This window comes from Rhinolophus hipposideros, assembly GCF_964194185.1.
Source record: "Rhinolophus hipposideros genome assembly, chromosome: 23".
In the NCBI taxonomy this organism is placed as follows: domain Eukaryota; kingdom Metazoa; phylum Chordata; class Mammalia; order Chiroptera; family Rhinolophidae; genus Rhinolophus; species Rhinolophus hipposideros.
The window spans coordinates 36114059-36140239 of NC_138069.1; the positions used below are offsets into that span (position 1 = coordinate 36114059).

Sequence of the window (26181 nt, forward strand, 5' to 3'; positions counted from 1 at the left end):
GGAAACAAATATTGAGTGGCCGTTAAGAGTAGTTACTGCTGCATATTCAGGAGCTGTTCCTGAAATCAGCCTTTGAACGTGTATGTTTTAATTTAGCTGTTGATGCATACGGTTGACAAAATTGAAGCGTTTAAGGAATAAAATTGCTTTCTCCTTCTTTCTCCCTGTATTCTTGGCAAAGTTGGCTTAAGAGTGTTAAGAGTAAGCTTCTACCTTTCTGCCCTAAAGATATTGCTTCCTACGAATTTTTGAAATGGACACAGTTGAAGCTATTTCATTAGCAGCACTAGCTTTCTCATTATTCTACGCCCTTCTTTCCCAATCTCTGCTCTTTCGTGTACCCCCTTTATGATTTTTGCCAAACTCCTGGGTCGTCCGTATTATTTACTTCAGTCAACTCATCATATTTACATACATAAATTTATCTTAAAAGGAACAATGTCAAAATCAAAAATTAAAAGCGGGAAAACTAAAATCAATGGCAATAAATAGGAACTGCTAAGTCCGCCTTTAACCATACCAAGAGAGTAATATTTTCACTGTGATGAGCTTTCCAGCTAAGTCATCTTCTCACACACTTATTTCCCATCAAGGAGCCCCAAAGTGGAGCTGCGCTCCTGGGAGCCAGCCTGGTTCCTAGAGAGACTCAAGCCTTGAATATCTATCTAATCTCCTAAGCATTGGCTGTTGAAAACAACCAAATTCACTAACTACACATGTATGATAATGTGAGAACCCAGTAAAAATGGGCACCGAGATTTAACGGTGCCAGCTTCAAGTGGGTAAATGTAATGATTAGTGACAGACTTACTTGTGGTATGTTATACCTCTACTTCAGATTATTTTTAGATAACAGTTAATAGTTATTAAGTTCTAACTATACACCAGGAATTGTGCAAAGTACTTAATGTATACTCTTATTTGTCCTCATATCACCACTATGAGGTAAATCCTATTTTAACCAACCTTCCCAATGTTTACAGCTTAATTTTATAGTGAAATCATTTTAGACTTGCAGACACATTGCAAAAATAGTACATAAAAGTCCCATATAGAGTTCACCCAACTTCCCCTAATGTCAGCATTTTAAACTATCATAGTTCAGTGATTGAAACGAGGAAATTAACATCGAGGCAATCCCCCTGACTAATTGACAGGCTTTTTTCTAACAGGGCTCTTGTTTTCTGGTCCAGACCCCACACTGCACTTAGCTGTCCTGTCTCCTTAGTGCCTTCTAATCTGTGAGGGTCCTTCAGTCCTTTTCTTGTCTCTCATGTCTCCGTGACCTTGACCGTTTTGAAGAGTACTATCAGATGTTGTGTAGTACGGCCCTCAGTGTGGGTCTACCTGATGGTTTCTCATGACGAGAGTGACGTTATGCATTTTTAGCAAGATGCCTCACCCTCCTAGGTGAATGTTGTCAAAGATGCACTTCTGATTTTTTAATACAAAAAAATATTTCAATGTGGCTGTGTGTGTCAGAGTATATGTGTGTGTGTGTGTGTGTGTGTGTGCGTGCCCCATCCCCTCCCCCACCACCTAACACATAATGCAGAGATGCTGGGATGTTCTATCCCATTGGTCCTGCTCAATTTGTCAGGGGCCATAACAAATTGCCACTCACAAACAACTTTTGAGCCCAAGAAGCTCCTAAGTATTCGCAGGAAATAACCTGGAGCAGACAGGGTGAGGTCATCGTGCTAGCAAGTGCAGACAGGAAAGACAGCTCGTCCTGCATCTCCCGCTCCACAGGACGGTGCCTGCCATCTCCCGGCCGTGGCCCATGATCATTTTTCCCTTCTTTCTTGATAAAAGCCCTTAGGAGAGCTGAGCCTGAGGTCCTCCCTCTTCACAAATTCACGTTCATCTTGGTTCCTTCACTGACAGCTGTGCCCAGGATGCCGTTACTGCTACAGCCAGCTGGCAGACTCAGGCCCTCCGGCCAGGGGAGGAATTTGCCACGTTAGCAAGTGAGATCACAACCGGGCATGTGTCCTGGTGACAGAAATATGGATTTACTCCCTTGACCTCACACTGTGAGATGTGCGATGGGGCGGCAGTGCCTTGGCTTCTTATAAACCTGCCAGTCTGCATCAGGCATGCGAAGGCATCCTTGCCGTGAGTGGAGGAATCAGTCAGGATGCATTTGCAGAGCCTTCATTCGGTCGCCCCCACCGAGATGGGGGTTCTGAGGGGCCCAGAAGTCCAAATGGAACTGACCCTCACATCGAAAGAAGGCATGAGGGTCCTAACACATTTGAGGGGACAGAACTTATTTCTGCATCCATCAAATGCCTAATACGTGCCTGGCATGAGCTAGGTACTGCGATAAGTGCAAAAAAATATAATGGGGAGCAAGTGTGCCATGGCCCAGCCTTCTGAGAGCTTCCGGCCTGATGGACGCTCAGGGCAAGTGCATAGGAAATGTAAGCTAAGTCCACAGGGCTGTGACATGGGCTCTGGATGCCGTGGATGTTACGAAGGGGAGAATAAGGGAGTTTATGAAGCAGGGAAGTTTGGATCTATGAAAACAGCCAATGAGTGTCAGGGAATGTGCAGGAAACTCTGTCTAGTGAAGGAACGGCACTGAATAGTGTCTTTCAGCATAGAATTTCATTAATTGTGCAGTGTAATAAGCAATCTGTTCAGATTCAGAGCTGGAGGAAAAAATGGCATTTCTTTCCTGGTAATTTGTATCATTTTCCATCAGGTGCCTCTCCTGCCCAGCTGTAATTGTGCTTATAATTCATGGTATTGTTTAGTCTACAGTTTCTGATTATCACTATTCCTTTTGCGTGACTTTCTCATTACTTTGCTTTAATGCTATTTGTTGAGGGCTAGATGCTTTTTAATTATGATTCCTTTTTCTTTTATTTACTTTTATTTGAAAGTCTTTCATTGATTGAAGGTGCTTCCTTGGGTTATTTGTAAGGCAGCCTTGCATTCAAAAAAACACACAAAACCAAAAAAAAAAAAAAAAAAAACAACCAAGGCTTCTGATTATCCTGTTTTGACACAGGGTCCTCAGATGGCTTCTTTGGTTCTGAGCTTGAGGCCCCAACCTGCAGTAGAAACTTAACACACCAGAGCTGTACATGTTGGGTAATGCGTATTTAACAGCTATTAGAAATGACAACTCCTGCTGCTGAACAGCTCTCAAGGGAGGCCCAAAAATGCCACAATCACGGGAACATAAAGTCTTCTCTCTAGGGCCTGGTTTTAGCTCCTACCCAGCTTCTCTGGAGCCTTGAAAAATGAGACTGGGGATCCTGCCATTTTTCTCCTGTTAACTGGCAAATGTACCCACTACGCAGTCCCTCTTGGGGTTCCAACACTGAAGTAAAATGATAATCGTCATCATGGCTGCCATGTACGGAGTTCTTGCTGTATGCCAACCACTGTACCAAGCAACTGCATAAGAATCTCATTTACTCGTCAATAGGCCTATTTTATAGGTAATTGTTATCCCCTTTTATAGATGAGGAAAATGAAGCACAGAGAGGTTAGATCCCTCAGCTAGAAGCGGTATCGCTGGAATTCAAGCCAGGCAGTATGACCAGGACTCCCAGTGTTAGCCCAGTCGTAAGATTAACCTTGGAAGAGGTACTTGGCAGGCAGTTTGTGTGGCGGTGGCATACTAGGACTTAGGTGTGAGCCCAAGAAAAGTTTTACAGGAACAGAAACTGGGCTTTACTTGGTAGAAAGTGACAGAGACAGTATTTGAAACAAAGTGCATCTGCCTTCAGAGCCTGCTGCCCTGAACCCCTCTCCTCCCAGGTACCAGATACATTCCACCACCTCCCTCAAGCCATCATCTGCCAACTCCTGTTTCCTGGACCTCCAGCGTGCTCTGCTCCGTGTTTGCTCTCTGCCTTCACAGCCACTGTCCTGTTCACTTGGCCACCAGCCTCTCCCTGATGGCATTCCTCCCCCTGCCCACCCCAATTCTCCCAGAGCTCTCAGGAAATTATCACTGCTCTCCTCAAACACCTTCAGTGTTTCCAAGTTGCCTCCCACAGCGTTTGTTAAACTTTGGTTTAAAGACATTTCTCTGGGGAAATTGTCATAAATGCATATTCCCAGGCCCTTCCCCATGCCAGCTAATTCTGTATCCACAGGCCTCGTGTGTGGTTCAGGCATGTGCATTTTTAATAAGCCTCTCAGGGGTGTTCTGATGCAGGTGGTCAGAGGCCATATTCTGAGAATAAAGAACACATTTCTAGAATGACATTCAAGGCCTTCCATGACGTAAGCTACTTTTACACCATCATCTCTCACTAAGGCCCATATGCCATGGAGTCCAGATACGTGTCCCTCATAAAGCACGATGGCTCTGCCTCTTCCTCTTTGCTCATACTGTTTTCTTGGCTTAAATGTTCTTGTCAATCCCAACCTTTCCTATCAAACAGCTGCTCATCCTTGAAGGCCAGGCTCAGAGGTCACCACCCGCCTGAAGCACCCCGAGGTAGGAACCTGCCGTCACCAAGGCTTGGCAGCGTCTTGGCAGTGGCCCTTCCTTCATGCTGTGCCATGTTCTCGCTAGGAGGTCACATCGGATTCTCCTGCTGTATCACAAGCTTCTAGCTTCCTCTTTGTACTTCCCAGCTCCCAGTTTGGTATCCAGGAAATAGTATGTGCTCTCTAAATATCTGACAACTTGAATTTAGGGGACAAGGCTTAGCAAGATGAAAACACAGCCAGAAATATGTGCAAGAACCAAAGTGAGCGCTGCAGAACAAGGCTCTTATTTGTCAGATTTGTCATGCAGTAATACATCAGCCAATTCTAAGCACAAATTTAAATGAAGGGAGGAAATGAGAACAGAAGGGAAAAAAAAGAGGAATGAAAAAAACAAAGAAAAGAAATCGTTTACAGAAAAGAAACGATTTATTCTGCAGTTTTACATGTATTATTTCAAAAGAACAGAATGATTAAGAATGAAAGCTATAGAGATTGAGTCCATGCTCCTCTAGTTACCTGTACCCATTTTAGAAAACTAACCTCTCTAAGTCTCGGTTTCCTCATCCATGAAATGGGGGCAATAGCAATCTACCTATTGCATTGCTGTGAGGACTAAAAAGTAAGTACTTTTGAAGTGGGTAGAACTGTGCTTGGCATGTGTTAAGTGCACTATAAATATTAGCTAGCATTAATCTTCACAAACAGCATTTGAAATCTCGTTATTAACACTATTTTACAGGAGAAAGAAACTCAAAGAAAATAAGCTACTTGCCCAAGGTCACATTGCAGCGCTAGATTTTTGAGGCCATGTCTGGCTGACGCTGAAGCTTGTGGCCCTAATGGCCACACAGGAGTGATTTGGCAGGAAGACCCCTAAATGGAGGGCAGTGACCCCTCTCAAAGCCCCCATAGAGAGTTCAGCTGTCAGACTCACAGCTAAGTCGGCCTCGTAACCTGTTTTCCTATCTCCCCATTAGTCACTCCCCATGGTAAACCTCTGCACTCAGGAAAGGGATGACAGGCACCTCCATCCCCTCCCTGATGGTCAGGGGTCTTCCCACCCAGTCAGCTTCCTTGGCACAGAAGCCATTTCCCCTTTTGGAGCTGGCCTCACCTGTCTCAATGAAAGATGCTCACTCCTGCCTGTCCTTCCTGGAACATACATGTATGCACCATAATTGTTCCTCAAGACCCCTCTGTCTTTCACACCTCTCTCCCTCTGCTACCCTAGATTGTGGGTACCCACAATCTCCATTAATGCCGACTGTCCAGGAGCCCTGGCCGCTGCCCATAAGAGCCATTCCACAGCCCATTGCAGTTGGAGGTTGAATCTCACCTTCCTTCCTCCCATCCCTGGCCTGAGAAAACATGCATGAAGTCCTAGGCAGCAAGGGCCCAGGACGAGGGGCTTGAAGCAGTTGGTACACACTTTGCAGAAAGTGACTGAGCGACCACACTTGGCAGAGTCAGTATAAGGATACTGAAGACGAAGTAAGTGCCGGGCACTGTGCAAAGGGTTTTCCCTGAATGATCTCATTTCATCTTCACAGCATATAGTGTTATCATCCCCATTTCACAGCTAAGGCTACTGAGGCTTGGAGAAGTTAAGGCGCATGCCCAGTTATGGCTTGAGAACAATACCATCAGAATCACACACCTTCTGGGCTCCCCCCAGAGTTTCTGATTCAGAAGGTCTGAGGTCCTCGCATCAGCCCAGGGAGTTTGTTAAATACCCAAACCCTCAGGCCCCATGGCAAACATTCTGGGTCAGAATCCACATTCAGACAGGTTCCCCAAAAGACTCGTCTGCACATGCAAGTCTAAGTCTCGATAACATTGCCCTCGAGCTCTGCTAAGGTGACCCATAGAGCACAGGGAGCAGGAGCAGTATCACGTTCCCCTTCCCTTCCCCCCCCGCCGCCCGCTTGCCCAGCAGGCCGGGAGGACACCTGCATCCCCAGTTGGAAGTTGCAGTGCCCTTTGTCTGGTGCCCTCACGCGAGTCCAGGTTGGCAAACTCCAAAACTTGGCCACTTGAGACATTTCTCATGCTTGCTACATTACCAAACAAATCACTGCACAGGGCTTCAACCAGGCAGCCCTGCCCCACGTTAACTTGCTTCTGAGCATAGAAACTTTTTTCATTTTTCCTTTTTGAACAACTGGATAAGTTGCAGAGCAGCTTTAGAAAGCAGAGGGCCTCACCCTGGGGACATGCCGTAGATGTCATGCATACAGAGGTGGGTGCTTTAGAAAAACCTATGTATTGGGAAACGAACCAATCTCTAGAGAAGAGGCCAGCTGGGATGGGTGACGCGAAAGAGGGTGCTCTCCTGTCTCTTTATAGCATGATGAGTTGGAACAGTTTTCTCCTGATAACAATAGTCATAACAAAATCTTGTCTGTAGATTTCTTACTATATGCCAGGCACTGTGTTTAGCACTGTACAGGTATTAGCTCATCGGCATAAACACACTGTGGGGGGTGGGGGGTGGTTACCCCAGGATTCTCATCCATTTGAAAAACAAATAAATCCAGGCTAAAAATAGAGTCCTTAGTCACACAGCTGGTAAAAATGAAGGGACGTGCAAGCAGGCTACCTCATAAGCCTGCTCTGTGGCTGGTACTGGTCTCCCTACTGGGCAGACAGCAGTGAGTAAACAGACCGTCCATGTCTTCAGGAAGCTTCCATGCTTGTGGACACTGATAATTTGCAAACTCATCTCGGTGCTTGAATCACAAGAATGAAAAGCTACCTCAGTCTGGATTTGAGCTGCAAAAAAGCTTCCTGAGTACTCTGAAGAACTTAAATATTCATTATGTAATTAATGCTGTTCAGTCACACACACACACACACACACACACACACACACACACAAACTTAAAGACTTTTAAAAAAACAGCTTAAGCACTTATCGATTGAGAACTTGTATGACTCTCAAAATGGAGGCATCCCCATATCTCTACAGGTATTTTAAATGAATTGAATTAATCATAGGCTTAAAAGTCTCTTGCGATCTTCGTTAACTTCCCTGGGTTTAATTAAAACATCTGTGCACTTTTAATTTATCGATTCATCCAACTCATATGTCATGTTTTTAACACACCCCAGCATGCTCTGCATCATTTTTAACCCGATTTCCACTTAACTAAAGCAATTAAATTCACCCCGGATTAATTAAAGCATCTATACTTTCGTGCTTAAGTCAGCGTGTGCTTCTTTCCCCACATGGCTCCTGAATGTCAGGGATCTGACACACCTGATGAGTTTTTTGTCCTTCTGGAAATTCTTCCCCGAATCACTTTCTTGCTTATTAATGTGCCACTTGACAGAACGGGCCTGAGGAAGCTGGTGCCCCTGAACTTTGGCCGCCTGAGCCGGAGCCTCTGACCCTGTCAGAAACGTCCTAGGGTTTCGTGTCTTCACGGGGCTCCTGCGGGATCTCGCCCCCACTGACACCAGCCAGAGTTGGTGTAGACTCTCCAGTGTCTGAGTGTTTGTTCTAGGCAGGAAGGGAGGGAGCTGTTTGGGTCGGAGGTGACTGCTGTGATCAGAATGGCTGGTGACCTTTCCATCTGCACTTGCGTTGTCATTCCTTAGGTCTGTTTTCTATCTTCCTCACTCCTCCTACCCAAGAAGTCCTTTATTGCTCAGCCCATTGAATATGGAGGGGAAGCTGAGTGCTGAGGCCAACAGGCTTCGCACAGCGAGCCAGGAAGCTATCTAGAGAGTGACAGGTTAGATCCCCACCATCTGTATTTGGCAGCACATTTCCCCTCAGCCATGGCAGCGTGGGGCTTATCGTTTTTTTTATTTTTATTTTTTCCAATCTGTGAAGCCAAGGATTCTCTCTCATTATTTTTATCTATACTTATTTAATTCCTACTGAAACTGAGAGTCTTTTCATACTTTTATTGGCTTTCTATAGTTATATTTACATGTCCTCTGCCTGGGTTTTCATTCATGTGTCTCTTTTTATTGATTAGTAAGAGCACTTTGTGTATGCAGATATCAAGCTTTATTCTGTAAAATGTATTAAAAAATATTTCTTCCCAGTGTTGTTTATCCCTTAATTTTGTGTAGAGTGTTCTTTGTCGTACGAAAGATCTAAATTTCATATAATCAGATCTAATCTTCTTCTTTTCCTTCTTGGTTTCTAGAATTTATGTCTTCCTTACATGTTGCTCTCCCAAGAAAATAAAATTAGACTTTAATATTTTTCTAATAGTTTTGTAGGGTGTGTTTTTTTTTTCTATTTAGATATTTAATGTGTATTGAATTTATTTTTTAGTACAGTGAGCAGGAGAGGTCAAATTTTATTGTCTACTAAAAGGATTGCCAATTGCAGGGACCTAGCAAGAAGTGAAACTCACCTTCACTGACACTGTTTTGCTCAGCACCAAGCTAAATCCACCGTCTGGAAAGACAATGGGACACCAGTTTTGGTGTCGAGGACATTGAATTTTGTTTGCGTCCAATCCATCACCCAAATATTACATCCTCAATTGCTTCAGGAGGATCAGGGCATCTTCATTTCTCCATCATTTTTCCCTCACCTAACCCAACTACTAGCACATATTAGGTTATCCATTCATATTTATTGACTAAGGGAGATGTAAGGCAACCCATTGTTAGTGCTCTTTTGACAATTTACCTAGAGTACTACCGTGTTTCCCCGAAAATAAGACCTAGCCGGACAATCAGCTCTAATGCATCTTGTGGAGCAAAAATTCATATAAGACCCGGTCTTATTTTACTATGATATAAGACCGGGAATATAATATAATATAATATAATATAATATAATATAATATAATATAATATAATATAATATAATATAATATAATATAATCAGGTCTTATATTAATTTTTGCTCCACAAGACGCATTAGAGCTGATTGTCCGGCTAGGTCTTATTTTCAGGGAAACATGGTAGGTGAAATATTCTCAAGTCTCTTTTCCAAAGGGGTTTTCAATCAGATTTCAAATCATTTTTAAAAGATACACTATGTGAAATGCCCTCTGCTCATCTAGCCCAGTTCACAGGTGACTTGTCAAGATGTAGGCACTTCCCTTTGCCTGTATGATTAAGCCTCTTCGACCATCTCTCCCTTTCCTTCAAGTATTCTCTTTACTGCAAGCTCCAAGTAGATGGGCTTATCTTACCTAAAATGGCAGACACAAGTGGTTTGTCCCGTTATTTCCCACCAGGTAAATAACACTGATAATTCATCTTATCCCTTTCAGAGAACTTTGGGGGAGGAAAAAAGCTCTAGCTTGATCATTAAAATGAGCTTTATACCATTTAGGTAAATCTAAATTGTGTCATTTTTTTGTCATGAGCCTGTTAACTTGTCAGTCGTTAGCGGCAACAGTAATTTATTTTTCTTCTGCAGGAGTCTTAGAGCTTCCATTTACTAGATTTAGTAAAACAGGAAGAGTCACTTTGTACAAACATTTTAATTAATTTCCAATAGAAGCTTGAATGCACAATGTTCTGTTCCTGTACGCCTCAGGAAGAGGCGAAAGGGAGAGGGACATAAAACATGCCACATGTGAATCCAGAACCACCTCCCACCCACAGCCAGAGAAGGCTAGGGGAAGAAAGAGATGAGCTTTTTCCGTTAGTATTATCTGATACCCCTCGGTGGTGTGTGTGCACGAGCACATGTGAGAACTACTACATTTTTAATGTTATTAACCCTTGAAGCCAGTTTGGAGATTCAGTTTAAAATTTCATGAGAGAACATCCATTAGTTGCAAACCAGGTGGCAGTCACTGTTTGAAGCCCTTGAACACACAATTGCACTTACCATGTTTCCTGAAAATAAGACTTAGCCAGACCATCAGCTCTAATGCATCTTTTGGAGCAAACATTAATATAAAACCCGATCTTATTTTACTATAAGACCGGGTCTTATAATATAACATTATAATATAATATAATATAATATAATATAATATAATATAATATAATATAATATAATATAATATAATATAAAATACATAACATAACATAACATAATATAATATAATACCGGGTATAATGTAATATAATTAATATAATGTAATACTGGGTCTAATATAATATAATACCAGGTCTTATATTAATTTCTGCTCCAGAAGACGCATTAGATCTCTGATGGTCCAACTAGGTCTTATTTGGGGGGAAATACGGTAATACTCTCATCAACTTTGAGAGACAATTTTTTGAAGGGGAAATTAGGTCTTGGAGAAGTGCAGTAATCTTGCCCAAATCCCACAGTGATGGGCTAGATTTTGTACCCAGTGCCTTCTGGCATCCAAACCCTTGCTCTTCCCACTTCTCCATATTACTTCTGGGCAGGATGTGAAGTCAGAATTGCTTGTCCTATAACCTGTCATTTTTTTAAAAAATGATGTAGGTTTAAAGATGTGAGAAGACTTATATTAATACATGAGGTCCCCACTTCACATCCAACCTCTCCAATGAGGTCTGGGCTGAGCCTTACCTTCTGGAACGCTCTGGTTTGAGTTGTCCAAGAGAGAATCAGTTCCCCACGGGAAGGTGCTCTTCATGCCCGTCAACCCAGCAACCACTGGAGGGCGCTCGTCTGGCATTTGCACTCTTTGCCCTGAGGGCAAATGAATTACTGGAGAGCTTCATTCCTCTTTAACCTGCCTTCTGCTTTTTAATGTGACATCAGCCAAGACATCGCGTGCCCTACTTTCCAGAGAACATCACGGTGTTTTGCATTTCTCACCGCACTCCCGGTGATCATGCAGCAAACATATTGAAGGAAGGCTGCATTTACAATGTGGAGAACTCTCTGACCTGACTCCTCTCCGTTTTTTTCCCTGAGTAATTTAAATAGGTCACATTTTAAATTTGATTTCCCAAGCACCTGATTTTAAATAAAATCCATTCTTACCTTCTAGACAAGCCTATATTTTTTCACCACTGGGCGTTTATACAGAACATAAACAGTTTCGAAATGAAAAAAATAAGATAATCCTAACTGTCTTTTATCAATTACTAAAGACAATCATTATTTGCTCCTTACTTTCTACCCTCTTCCACCTTTTGGGAGGAAAGAAGGCACAATGGGAGTACCGTGGTGGTGATTTGATGTAACTTTCTCTGCCACCCATGACGGCTTGTCCAATACATACCCATCCCTCAGGTCAGAAACAGCCTTTGGAAGTTCATCTCACTAGATATGTGCAGCCACGCTTCTCACTGTTTTCCTGTTTCAGTGTGTGAGGGTGGAAGTGGGGTAAGAAATGGTGCTGATTCTAGTCTTTCATCCAGGAGAGATCTTCGGAGTTATCTAGATGGGAAATGGCAAGTGAGCTTTCTCTCGAAGGCCAAGTCTGCCTCCTGGCTGCCCTCACTCAGCCTGGGCACTGCATTGAAGGTTTTGAGGCTCTTTCTCAGGCAGGAGGACAAGGTGTAGTGATCTGCAGAGGTGCAGGAAGGGAGAATAGTAGTTTGTGTGCACACAGGTGCTGTCCCTGACCTAGAGCTAGAGAATTAACATGGAACAAATTTACTTTGTCTTCACAGCCCTCTCAAAACTTTGAGAAAGCCCATAAGTCCTCACGCTAGTGCATATTTGTACAGTCCCTAATTTGAACCGTGGGCACCCTGAGTTCAAAGCTCTTTCTTCTACCTTCTCTTAGACAATCATCACGGGTAGCAATTCTATAGATCTCTGCTTCACTAGCCTGGAAGTTGAAAGCAGGCTCCCTACATTTAGAGAGAGTTCATCTAAATTCCACATGGGGCTTTGATGTTCTCACTTTGGAAGCCATTCTTCTCCTCTGGTAGATTCATAAGGATAAGAATTCTATTGGGAATTGTGTGTGTGTCCCCAGGAGTTTTCGCAACTAGCCTATTATAAAGCATTCTGGGAAGGAATATCCCCTCAATCACACGTCAACTGTTGAGATGTTTTTGTTTCAGGTCAGTTTACCATAAAGGCAAAAAACATGCATTCCCCAGAGTAAGGCATTGTGTGTACAACATGAGGTCCACTCCAGACATTGCTCTATCTACACCTTTCATAAATGGCTATTTGGTGCCCACTCATAACCCCACCACTTGGGAATCCCCGAAGATCAGAACAGAGAAGAAAGATATCCTTAATCAAGCCAATGCTGATGAATGCAACACTGGAAGGAAATCAACAACGATCAACGTGGTCCTGTCCTTGAATGGTTTATTATATCTTTGGGAGATTAGACACAGAAGGAAAGTTAATTACTATCAAAAGTAACAGAAGCATGCATGACAACAAGAGGGGGTTGATAAGGCAGGAAAGGGCCATTGACTAAGGAGTGATCTGATCAGATGTAATTGCTTCATGGGATGGGGACAACATTCGGGTTGTACATACAGGTGCCATGTTGGATTCTGGGAACCTGTGCCTTTCAAATCACGGGTAAACCAAAAGTCATTGACACATCTCTGGTGGTAATTTCTGAAAGTCTCTGAGTGCCAGTTCCCTAGCCAGTTCCCTAGCCTGGTCCTCACTTAGGCCCATATTAGAAGCCAGGTTGGAAATTTAGGTTCTCACAAACTGATATGGAGGTGAGAAGCCCAAAACATGAAGGCAGCCACTAAAATCCCATTCTTGATGATCTCCAAGAGGGCGGAATTGGCACAATTGAGGCCAAACTGTTAGTAGCCTTATTCCAGACAGTAACCACTGATTTTCAGCCTTCTTCATATCAACAGATGCAAGAGGTTCTCAACTAAGATGTGAACAGCGAGAGATGCCATGTCTTCAGCGTGTCCCTCCCTTCCTGTTTTGTTTTGTTTTTTTTAAAGAGGCCAGGTATATTTAATCCTTATACTTTATTACATGTGACACCGTGAGGTAGAAGTGTAGAGAGATTAAGTGTCTCAACTATGACCCATCTCCCTTCCGTTTTGGTGAACATAAACTTCTCAGGAATAGGAGTCCACTAAACTGAGGGTAAAATAATCAGCAAAATGGGTTCCAATCCCCCAAACCAACAACAGCAGCACGCAAGTCCATACGGCTCAGTGAAGGGCACAGCTCAGAGTCGGGCCAGCCTGGCTTCCCACGGAGCTCCCCCACTTGTGAGCTTTGTGACTTTGCCCTGTTAACTTCACCAGTCTGATCCTCGTCTGTAAAATGGGATCATGATTCAGCCTCCACCTCGGAGAGTGATTATATGATTAAGTAACACATTGCACACGAAGCATTATATGCCTTGCCTGGCACCCAATAGGCATCTAATTGGTGGTGACTGCTGTTATCACTGGCATTTTTGTGGTGGTGGTGGTGGTGATGGCAGTGGTGGTTACTGTGTGTTTGAAGATGGCTCTGCTCCTCGATGGTCGAAGTCGCCAGCCCAGAATGTTGCAAGCAAAGCTGAAACGCCAGGCAGGCTCTGCCTCCTTAGGCTGACCCAGCCCTCCACGCGCTAGTCTCCGTGACCTGGTGCTCTGTCTCTGGTTTTGCAGCCGCCTGCCCAGTCCTATGCAGCGGAAATGGACAGTACTCTAAAGGGACATGCCAGTGCTACAGTGGCTGGAAAGGCGCAGAGTGCGACGTACCCATGAATCAGTGCATCGATCCTTCCTGCGGGGGCCACGGCTCCTGCATTGATGGGAACTGTGTCTGCTCTGCTGGCTACAAAGGCGAACACTGTGAAGAAGGTAAGCTCCCCGGGGCGGCTGGGCAGCGTGGAGGTGGGACGGCGCTGGCAGGCCTAGACTTTTGCTAGAGCCCAGTCCAGGCTCCACCGTCTGCAAAGGCAACTGCAACATTATGCCCAGAAAACTAACTTCAAACCCCTTGGCTTTGATGGCCTTCTTAAGTTGTAGAAAACAGAAGCCTTGTGGAATGGTTCTGGAAGGAATGTCTTATTTTTCTTTATGTTAATTAGCTCCTCTTCCCTTTCTCCTTTGTCTTCTCTTTAAATTGCTTCCTCTGCCTTTGTTGTTGTGTCTTCTCATTCTCTCTATTCTTCCTCCTCCCCTTCCTGCTCCTCCTTTTCCTCTTCTTCCTTCCCCTCTATCTTCCTTCATCTTCTGCTTTATTTAAAGTCGTCTGAGTTGGGAAATACTAAAACTATCCAGGAAACGAGAAACAAGAATCCTTACGCCCCCCTCCCAATCTTCCCCAAAGCTGTTTTTTTACTGTTCCTGGTAACCTAAGACCCATATATGTCTGTGTAAATATTTTAGCAAAAATGAATGCCAATAGGAAGCAGTCAGGCTTGAAAGACTATAGGTGTCCATGTCCCTTGGAAGTGTAGGCGAATGATCCCGGTTACCTGCAGTGGCGCAGTTAGAGGACAATGGGTGTGCTTGCGAGGGGGCTGGAATTTGATGGCCTTAAAGTGCTCATTGTAGGACACACTGGGTGGCCTCTAGCACACATGGGTAAAAATCAGGGGGTGCCATCAACTGAATCCAATCTGCCAAAACACCATCAGAGACCAGGCTTGGAAATCAGAAGAGCGGTGTGGAGGAGGGAGTACAGGAACAGGGAGAAAGAGCGTCTCTCAGGAAGTGTCCCAAAACCCACTCTAACTAGTCCTACTCTGCTTAGTTCTTTCAGAAGTGTTGGGAGCATGTTATAATACCTATAAATAAGTCAAGTGAATTCAGCCAAACTGCCTTTAGCCTTCCCCTCTGTGTCCTTCCAAACCAGGGTCTCCACTTGTGCACCTATTGCTTCTCCCCATATAAAGAATCAACCACAGGTAGTGGGAAGGTAAGAACCTAGGTCCTCTCAGCCTCTCACCTGCTCCCCAACCTTTGAATCATTTCAGTCCTTGTCTCCCAGCTATGCACCTTTTCTCTGAGTACATTTCCCAGTGAAACCTCCCCATGTAACTCAAACAGCCTTTTTCCCTCCCATGTTCCCAGCGGGAAAATAAGTGTCAACTTACCCAGTAAGCTACGGGAAAAAGTGAAGCCCACTGCCTACTCCACGTGAAACAGCTTGAGTGACCACGCCAGAAAGAACCTGTTGGGCACCCTATGCCCGTGTTTTCTCTCAGTTTCTTACTGCTAAGTTGATCAGGAGGGACCTCAGATGCAATGAAGTTCTCAGATGCAAGCCGATTCGTTTTCCTATCCCATTAACTTATGGATCTCCAGGGTTCTATACAAAATAACCAATCGTTACAGCCCTCACCACAAAGTAATGGCAGTGGCTTATCCTAAGAGACACACAGATGCTCCCTTTGTGAAATCTCCCATTTCATCGTTTTTAGAACTATGGCTACAAAGAGTCAGCTTTCATGACGTTATTCGCCTAAGGTTTTCTACTATATCAGTGGTAATGCCCGTAATGGGGCTCAGAAGTCTGACCCCAGATCGTCACTTGCTAAACTCTATGTTTTTCTCCCCTATATTGTAAAAGGTAGCCGCCCTCTGTCTGCATCATAAAACCAAATTGGAAGTTTGGATGGAGGAAGTACTGATTTAATAACTCTGCTTGAAAGGTTAAAGTTCTTTAAGATAAGTGAATTGCAGGAGGCAAAGCTGCACTCACTGAAAACATGGGAGAGGCCAACAATATGACAAGAAAGGTTAAAACGACCTTTTGCATACATCATTTGGGGAGAGAAAAGTGGTAGAGCAATGACATGGCCCTTCTTCGAATTTTTTGCCTCCCGTGAAGATTGTGCATATCTGTATGAGTGGTGATTTCTCAACTTGGTTACTCTCCCAACCAATTTTATTTAAATGTTCAGAATGAATTAACCATCCAACAAAACAAGGAAGCCACGTGGATCATTATGAAAGGATGAAATCTCATCTATTGATTTCTGCTACCCAAAAAGAATGAACTGAGGTGATTCGTATGCTGTTTTCAAAATAGGAAATGGAATCAGAAAGTCTGGATCAGCACTTTTCCTTCCATTTAGTTTTTTTTATTTCTGATATTCATCATAGCCATAGCGTTCAAACAATTTACCTGAAATGGCCGTGGCAATGAAATCAATAGTTGCCATCCTCCATTTTTGCTGCATAAACATTGTTTTACTGTTAACAAATTTGCACAAGAAAATGAAAGGATGTATTCGTAAGGTTTCACTCAGGATGTTTGGGGAAGTAAGAAAGTGATGAGAGAGAGATTGACATTAGTTTAAGCCAGCCATGTTTTCATGTCAGTTTCATGGTTGAGTCATTTTTCAATGACATTTAACTTCATAAATGTAATTCATGGTACTTCAGGGGTTTATAGTACATACTGTTTGTAAAACTCCTTGACCTCCTTTTTTATCCTTAGGGATAGAAATTGCATTCACAACCCTTTTTTGTCAAATCTATAGAGGGCCCAAGTTCTAATGAGTTCTAATGATTTCAGCTGCCAGGGGGCTGATATTGTGAGGCCCACGTACTTAGCTGGTAAAGGCCACTGTCCCCCTTCTAAGTATAACACTGTTTCTATTTATAAAGCTTTGTAAAATGCCATAGTCCCTCCCGCCTGCTAAACACTCTAAGGACATGACCATGAGACCATCTGATGAAATTGGGACCAAATTTAAAATCCGTAGTGGAACTGCTCCTCTTAAAGTCTGAATTTAGTTATTCCATCCGCTGCTGTAATTATATAGCACAAAGGGCATATTTACTGGTATCACTGACCAGAGACAGGGTTAGCTTATATTTCTAGATATGATAAATGGTTCTTTTGATGGCATTCCAGGCCTGAGCTAATAAATCTCAGTGAATTTTCCTCCTTCCTTCGTACTGTAATTCAGGATAAAGAAGAGAAAGCTCATTTATCTGGAAGAAAAATGCCATTTTATTTATTTATTTTTTTGTATATTGCTTTTTATTTTATCCTTTCAAGAAAAAGATTGTGATATCGTTGTTGAGTTTTTTGAAAGCTCCTAGCTGTTGGCATCTCACCAAATGTTTTAAATGGCTAATTTTAGGTGGAGGGCAAATGTTGAAGCACATAGCACCCGAGATATTTTTGTGTGTATTTTGATTTTGCTGTCTTAGAAAGGGGGACAGAGTTAAAACTCGAACTCGGGGATTTTCTTTTATTAGAAAAATATGGAAAAGATTGATTCTGAATGAATTAGTTCATACTTTGCAGATCGCAAATTGCACAGGATTGTTCCCCAAAGCAAGAAGTTGTGGGCACCATTTTTCTTGTCACTCCCTCACACTGGAAATTTATTCCATTGATGGTTACTACAGCAACTGTGTATTGAACACCTACTACCGTGTCTCCCTGAAAATAACACCTAGCCGGACAATCAGCTCTACTGTGTCTTTTGGAGCAAAAATTAATGTAAGACCCGGTCTTATTTTACTATAAGCCTGGGTCTTTATAATATAATATATAATGTAATATAATATAATATAATATAATATAATATATATAAGATAAGATAATGTAATATAATATAATAATACCAGGTCTTATATTAATGTTTGCTCCAAAAGACGCCTTAGAGCTGATTGTCCAGCTAGGTCTTATTTTCGGGGAAACACGATATATTGCCCTAACTGTGCTAGGCATGAGACACCAAAGGCATTAGACGACCTCTGTGTAAATGTCTTCTATGTTGTCGAACCTTTTGGTTCATTTCTATGCAGATGTGCTCCACCATCCCAAATGGAGCCACTGGGAACATTCACATCACCAGGAGTTCTTGACCCCAAGACAATGAATTCAACATTAAAGTGATTATAACCAGAGCAAGTAACATGGTCATGAACATCTTCAACTAAAATTAATCACTAAAATTCACCTTTCTGAGAGTTTATTTCTGATTTAAAAAATAAAATAAAAAAAGCAATGGCAGCTTCTGTTTCCCTATGTCTCAAATAGTTTCAAACTGATTTCCATAAATATCTTCCTGAGAATATCCAAGTGAGATCCTCAGAAACATCTCCTAACACTGAAAATTCTTGTTTGTGTCTCAAGGGAGGGGTACCCTTTGGAAACTTCATGGAATATTGTGATTTCAAATAAATCCAAATTCCTGACGTCCCCCAGAATGAAATTATTTGGGGCGTGGATAATCTAAATAATGTCGTATTAAGAGCCAATGTATCATCAATTCTAAAACATATCATTTTCTTGTATACCATAAGAAAGAACAAAAAGGCACTACACTACAAAAACTGGGACCCCAAAAAGGTTACCATCTCAGTGTCATGATGAACTATTTAGAGGCCAAAAGTCCCATATGTTTTGATCTTGGTGTTGGGCAAGGAGAGAAATCGGAAGCTTCTCTGAGGATCTGAACCACAAGATGGCACGCATACACACAAGGGACTGAATTACACTGCCAGTGTGATCCACAACACTTCAAGAAAAGAATTTGAAGTGGTCTCAAGCTGGCTGTGCCCCCCCGCCAAGTGCTGGCAGAAACAAATGCTTGAATCGAGGCCAACAGGTCTGATTTCCAAGCTGTTAAAATGGAGGAAGGGCTATGACTTCGATAAAGTGATAAGACCTTCCTGTTTCTCTGATCCATAAGGCAACACCAGGCCCTCGGCAAGACCACCATTCACCATTCCAGCTCCACGGTGTGCAGCTCTCTCTTCTCCAGATGCCATTGTATCATTTCCTGGGAATATCAAAGGAAGCTCATCTTCTAAACAGCCCTGTTAATCAACTCTGGGCTGGACAGAGGTCCACAGTTTGGGGTCACATTCTCGTGTAAAAAGTCCTGTCCTCAAGACCTGGCCCTTGTAGCTGACTCCTCTTCTCACTTTGAGTTGATTCCAGAATAATAATCTTCAAGTCGCCTCACTGGATGTATATTCACTCTGATTATTGAGATGGTCAACTATCAGACCAGAAACTGGCAAGAACGGCAGCAACCAGAATCGGACTGTTACTTAGTCCCGTTGTCTGGTGGCATTAGCGTGTTTGATTGACTGACACAGGTCAGTACCACAGCCAGAGATTCACCCATCCAGTGCACTCATCATCCCCTGTAGGAAGGTCATCCCCACTGGATTAGTTCTACACCCAACTTCACCTCCTCTGTCTTGCATGGCTCAAAGAATGAAAACTCATTTTAGGCTTAGCTTAAGGGAAACAATTAGGAAAGTGACTCATTTATGAATCTCATTGGTTTTCTTTTTAGTCCTTTGTTGCCGTCTGAAGTCAAGTATTACTAAGTTAGAATGAGCCGCTCTAACTTTTCTCTCTGATGGTGAGAGGCCATTGAGTTTGGCAACACTACACACACAGACATCACCAGGATTCATGTTCCAGGTTCAGAAGCTCTGATATAGTTCAGTGAAGGCACCAATATTTATAAATACAAGGTTCTTAAGGTTGAATGACACGCCTCTGTATCTGATTTCTCCTAATTCTGCTTGAAAAATCTTTTTTCTCTTACAGTCTCTTCAAATTTGAGATTTGGTATTATATTTTGACAAATAACAAATCTTTAATTCCTTAATTATTACCTGGGGTGCTCCATTTGCTTGCAAGTGGATAGGAATTGGTGACCCACTGGTCCGTTCAGCTGGTAGCTGGCATCTCATGGCCCATTTCCCATGAATGATAAAAATCTTCCTCTTTGTCTTTTTCAGTTGATTGTTTGGATCCTACCTGCTCCAGCCATGGGGTCTGTGTAAATGGAGAATGCCTTTGCAGCCCTGGCTGGGGTGGTCTGAACTGTGAGCTGGCAAGGGTCCAGTGCCCAGACCAGTGCAGTGGGCATGGCACTTACCTCCCCGATACGGGCCTCTGCAGCTGCGATCCCAACTGGATGGGTCCCGACTGCTCCATTGGTAAGACAAACGACTTTCTCTTGCTTTCCCCGACATGCATGCACTGTGTTTCTTCCGTGAGCCTAAATGGATGGGCATCTACTCCTCACACTCAGCTGCGGATACAGGGACTTTGATCCATGGCCTTTCTTACTCTTTCCTCCTCCATCGTGAAGTCTGTGATCCTTGTTTAAAAAACCACTGCATAGGTTCTTGTGCCTCGTTGCGTCCATCGCTGCAAATGGATGAGGGGCCTGGGAGACACACTTCCATTTGCCTTACAGATTTCCTTATGTACACTCCCTAAAGGTACCAGAAAACAAAACAGAACAATTCAGTCCCAGATAAGCTGAATGGAACATCCTATAAAACAGAAAAGAGGCTCCCTCGGGGTGCTGCGTAAACCTGTTATAAAGCTCTGCTGTACTCCAGTGGCAGGGAAATAATGAAGTTGTGCTGTACACTTTGTTTTCCTAAAATTAAGAGTGTGTGTCTTACCTCCTGAGTGACCTTAAAATGGAACAGTTCAACAGTTCACGTCAGTCCCAACCTTCCCGAGAATGGTTCTGCTCACACTGACAAGTGCCTATCCAGGCAAGCAATCATCATTCCACCCCCTTCCTCTGGGTAGTGAGACAGCTGTCAGATTACCATGGCAATCAGGAAGGGAATATATGTGAAGCTTTGCCTACAATGGGAAAGAAATGAATATTTCATTGCAAAAAGAAAAAAAGAATCAGTTACAATGGGCTGTTTGGGGATATCTTCTCAGCCCACTTGACTTCAGCTTTAATTCTGATGCTGGTGGTGCAGGCCGAACTCTGCAGAGGATGGGGGGAGGGGGAGCCCTGGAAGCAAGCCGTGCTAATGCCATGCTGTGTGACTTTGAGTGAGTCACTGACCCAGTCTGATTTCCCCTCCCCTGGCCCCATGAGCTACACCTTCCTCAACAGTCTGTTCTAAGGATGAATGTCTGGCCCCTGCTTGTCCTGGCGTGAGAGGTCTGGAAACGCCGGAGAGTGCATCTCTGTCTGTCTGTCTCCTCCCCAAACCATGAAAGACTTTGAGCTCCTTTGAGAAAGAGGCTGGGTAAATGCAGCACAATTACAGCAGTCATCATTGCCACCCAGGTGCTGACCTGGGTACCGGGTGGGTCTGTAGTCCTCATGGGGAGGGAGCAGCGGGGTCCCCAGCTGGCCTATGGTCAGTTCAGGGGGGAAAAATCCCAGCTGGCTAAGGAGTTGGGATCCACAGGTATCTTTTCAAGTGGGCACCTCCCAGCTAACTTGGCCAAGCTGGATGGCTACTGTCTGATCTCCTCCTGGGATGGTCTCAAGCTCCACAGCAGAGGTTCTCACACTTTAGCGCTCATCAGAACCACGTGGGGGACTTGTTAAGACAAATGTCTGCGCCCCACTCCCAAAGTGTCTAGTTCAGGAGGTCCAACCAAGGCACAGGAATTCGCATTTCTAAAAAGTTCCCAGATGACCTTGATGCCGCTAGCCCAGGGACACACTTTGAAAACCACTGCTCTAGAAAATCTAGAATTAGTACCCAGCCAGTGGAGACAACAGCCTCCCAAGATGACTGAGCTGCTGGGCCTCAGGCCCCGCTTCAGGGACCTGGGCCATGTGCGTGGTCTGGCCTCCAGTGAAGGGTTTCGCCAGCTGTGGTGTTGAGCTGTAATCATTGTTTTTCTTCCAGAAGTGTGCTCAGTAGACTGTGGCACTCACGGCGTCTGCATCGGGGGAGCCTGCCGCTGTGAAGAGGGCTGGACAGGCGCAGCTTGTGACCAGCGCGTGTGCCACCCCCGCTGCATTGAGCACGGGACCTGTAAAGATGGGAAATGTGAATGCCGAGAGGGCTGGAATGGTGAACACTGCACCATTGGTAGGCAAACGGCAGGCACCGAAACAGGCACATATTGCTTTATTTTCATAAATCGTAGATTTATAGTGATGGTGGTACATTGCAACTGGCTGTTCCTCCAGGGGCACGAGTGCTTTCCCACATTCCTGCTGCCTCTCCAACTCTCCAAGGGGAAGGGAACAGTGAGGGCCTCATTGGGAAAGACTTTCCCTTTTCAGAATTCCAGATTGGGAAGAGAGGGGACAAATAAGGAAATCCACCCAAATTCCTGATCTTGGGGAGGGAAAAATGCACATGCATGGGAAATCATCAGGGTCTGGGGGATTCAAGCACCCCAAATGACTGTGGCCTGCACATCTCCCCCCTTTTTGATTGCTCTCCAAGCTGGCTGGATCACTGGATCCCGACACGTTGGCAACAATTGAACTCACTTATTTTAGCCATTGTTGGATGCAGGCAGGACTCCCAGGTTTCCTGGGTAGCCAAATACCACTGTAATAAGATTGAGCATCTTCTTGCTGTCCCAAGACAAGGCTTCTCCTTGGACTCCTGACCCTCCCCATCACCACCACTATCTTTGGATATCTCCTCCTCTGGTCGCATTTCGTTCTCACTCAGCCACTTCTCTATATAAGCTTCTTGACCTAGGGTATTTTTTCAAAGGTCATTTTTTATGTTGTTGAGAAGTAATAGTTCTCAAGTTCCTTCAGTTTTGTTTTTGTTTGTTTTCTGTCATTATTGTGGTTTGGGGTGGGACAATACCGGATTAAATATACCCAATTGTCCTTTTAACGGAGAAGCTGGGAGCCGATGCTCTTTGGTTTTCCACATCTCTCAGACAGTTGGGATGAGCTCCATTTTACCTCCAGTTTTCAGATTTGTTATTTGATAAAGTCAGGTCTAGGATTCCTTTCATGCCAAGCTGGCTAATCCACTTGCTTGTGTGAAAGCTCTCAGAGACATCTCCAGTCTAAGTACTGACTTGCCTCCTAAAGTTACTTTGATTCTAGCCATCAAGTTGGGGGCTCTCCCCTCCATCCTAGCCCCAAAACCCTAGTGAAAGATTGGCCACCTGGAGTGAGAGATGGGGTTAGGAGCTTATCCAGGGCTGACTCATGAGATCAGACTCAGTTTCCCATGCTGTTCATTTGGGTGATTAAGCAGAGATGAAGTCTACTCTGCATTAGACTTCTCCCAATTCCATCTAATTGGATATCCAAGGGGCAGCGTGCCAATTCAGGCCACAATCGAAGCACTGGGACCCTGCTGGGACAGCCTGTTGGCAGTGAATTGTTTTTGCAATCTCTCAATGACGCTCCAAATCCTGCTCCCCCTGCAGCCACTTCCATCTTCAGTTCCCTGCAGAGTCTGGGGGATAATTCAGAAGACTTTCAATGGAGGGGTTTGCACAGCCCACTACCGAGACAGTTTAAAATCTTACTAATAGCTTCCACTCTTCAGGGACGTTCCTCTTGATGTATTTTTGCATGCCCACTGTGATTTAAATACTTTCCCCTACTCGCATACCTCTTTTGCCCCCAATCTCACCCCAAAAAAGAGCTCTAGCAAACCAATAACCATTAGGTAGAAAATCCTACTTTCTCTCTATTCACACAACCCAGCTTCCCCTCCTTGACTCTCCCCTTCCCACATCTGCCAAGGGTTTAGTGCCCCACAATGATGCCTCCTGGCTCTCTCCTCCCTACACCCTGTCTTTACTCTGAGAATAGCCCACAGGAGGGCAGCCCAGATGGATCAGAGCAGAGTTTGGAAAACTACAGCCTGCGGGTAGTTTGTTCTGTGGCTTATGAGCAAATCTGGCCTGTTGCCTGTTGTTCTGTGGCTTACGAGCTAAGAAGAGTGTTTACATTTATTAAAGGTTGAAAAAAAATGTTTTAAATATCTCTGACACATGACAATGATGTGAAATTCAAATTTCAGTGTCCATAAACAAATGTGATTAGCAGATAGCAACACCCATATGTCGATGGACTGTCAGCTTCCATACCGTGTTTCGGTGTCGACTAATTGGGACAGAGACCTCATGACCCATGAAACCATTTGTTATCTGGCCCTTTTCCGAAAAAAATCAAAATAAAAAGCCAACCATGAGTTAGAGAGTTGTACAAGTCTTGATGGAGAGAGAGGAGAAAAGAGAGTTGGGTCAGCATTCACATTAGGAGAAGGAGCCCAGCTGTGGCTCAAAGGATATCAGATGCCAAGAGAAGGGGAGAAGGTCCACGTAGCACCACATGGGAGTGGAGAGAAAACGATAGTTGAGTTGAAGTGTCTCTGAGGCCTTTGAAAAAGAGATGGGAAGAGGACAACTTCAGTCTCAGTAATGGTGAGGACACAGCCAGCAGAACACAGGAGCTGTTTCTTTCTAGCTAGCCCTTTGGGCGAGATGAATCGGAAAAAGGGATTTCTGCTACTTGAAGTGTTTGGTTCAAGTTTCATATCTCTGTGTGCTAAGATGCGTGAGTTCTTGAGAGACATAGAGGAAATGCAAATTTATATGACAAGTCCAAGCTCCCAAAAGAAGAGAGTGGTGATCGGGCAAGCCTCTTGTTCAGAATGATGGTCTCTCGTGATTTGATGAATTCTCTCTAGGTAGTAACTTAGAAAGACCTTTATCACCAACGTCTTTTCTTGTGAGAAATCAGGGCTCTATAGTTTCATTTGTAGGATAGATGCTGTCTCTTCATAGTTACGTTGCCTGGGGTTTCTCCAAAGAAAAGCCAAACATGCCTTGGTTGATGAGATTTGCTATTCAGAATCTAGAAATGTTCGTATGCGCATAATTGCTTTTTTGCTTTTCAACCTCTGGCCCCAGAGCTGTTTCATGGAGTTTTCATCTTTTGTTTTGAGCAGGCACTCCTGTCAATTCAGTTTAAGTAAATGCCACAATTTACAAGCCCAGAATCAGTCCTGCTGCTCGGGGATACTGACAGTCAAAATGGAAAGAGAGGCTCTTTGGTCCTTTCCAAGCAGAGCCTCAAGTGCTGTATTTTGAAAATAGAAAATAAATAAGAGTGAAATGGCACCTAGTCTGCAAACAATGTCTTGGGAGATTTGGGGTAAGGCAGAGCAGTAGGTGGCTGGTGTTGGGGTACTTAGGTTGTCTGCAGCCTCGTTTCACAAGGTCACAGTGAGGCTGTTTTCTTAGGGTCATTGCAAATAGTCCACTGAGTAAATCACACCATCACTTGTGGGTCACATTTATTTGGTGGGAGGAAGCAAGAGGGTGAGGGGAGGATGAGGATAAAAACACAGACTTCTTTTTTTTTTTTTTTTTACTTTTTTTTTTTCTTATTTCTTTTTTATTAAATTTATTGGGGTGACAATTGTTAGTAAATTTACATAGATTTCAGGTGTTCAATTCTGTATTACATCGTCTATAAATCCCATTGTGTGTTCACCACCCAGAGTCAGTTCTCCTTCCATCACCATATATTTGATCCCCTTTACCCTCATCACCCACCCCCCACCCCCTTACCCTCTGGTAACCACTAAATTATTGTCAAAACACAGACTTCTAAAACTCAATCAGGTAGAATCACCAGGACCTATTCATGTTTGACCCAATGCATTTCTGGAATTTTTCAACCAAATTATACTTTTTATATTTGGAAATTTAGTACATATGCCTAAGATCTCAATATATGGTATAACATTTCACTGTTAACTGTTTGAGTAAACGTGTTGGTAGACTGGATTCTACCAAGCAATGAATTACCTTTCTAACAAGTTAAATACAAGGTATGACTAAAACTTACAGAATTGCATAGATAAGAAATATGCCTTGAATCCAAAATAACCACAATTCATGTATATCTTCGGAATATATTAGCATTATTTGGATAGGCTATGTTTACTCTTATGAATAAATCAGAAGGCACATTATGTGGTTAGAATAGTTTTATTCTTTAAACATAATCCTTAAATGGATTGTTTTCCCTATAATCTGCTACTACCACCACTGCCGCCCCTTATTAATATTGGGGATTTAACTTCAGGAGGCCGTACAAAGGCTATAACACCAGCCATAAAAGAACCATAGAACAGGCCAAAAATCACTATCAACTATGATAAGTGTCTCTTACATGATAAAATCAGATAAGTGTCTCT

At 43.6% G+C, this 26181-nt stretch overlaps 1 protein-coding gene across 12 annotated transcripts in view; it reads left to right on the forward strand.

The window, feature by feature from the left end:
* Nucleotides 1–26181, forward strand: part of TENM2 (teneurin transmembrane protein 2) — a 1145520-nt gene that overhangs the window by 995435 nt on the left and 123904 nt on the right. For 9 of the 12 annotated variants that reach the window (XM_081034975.1, XM_081034979.1, XM_081034981.1 and 6 more), the window contains 3 exons: nt 13936–14130; nt 20005–20205; nt 21889–22101. In XM_081034975.1, coding sequence (XP_080891101.1) covers nt 13936–14130; nt 20005–20205; nt 21889–22101 — 609 coding nt within the window. The remainder of the gene's footprint in view (nt 1–13935; nt 14131–20004; nt 20206–21888; nt 22102–26181) is intronic. The other 3 variants (XM_081034980.1, XM_081034986.1, XM_081034982.1) reach the window with 2 other exon arrangements.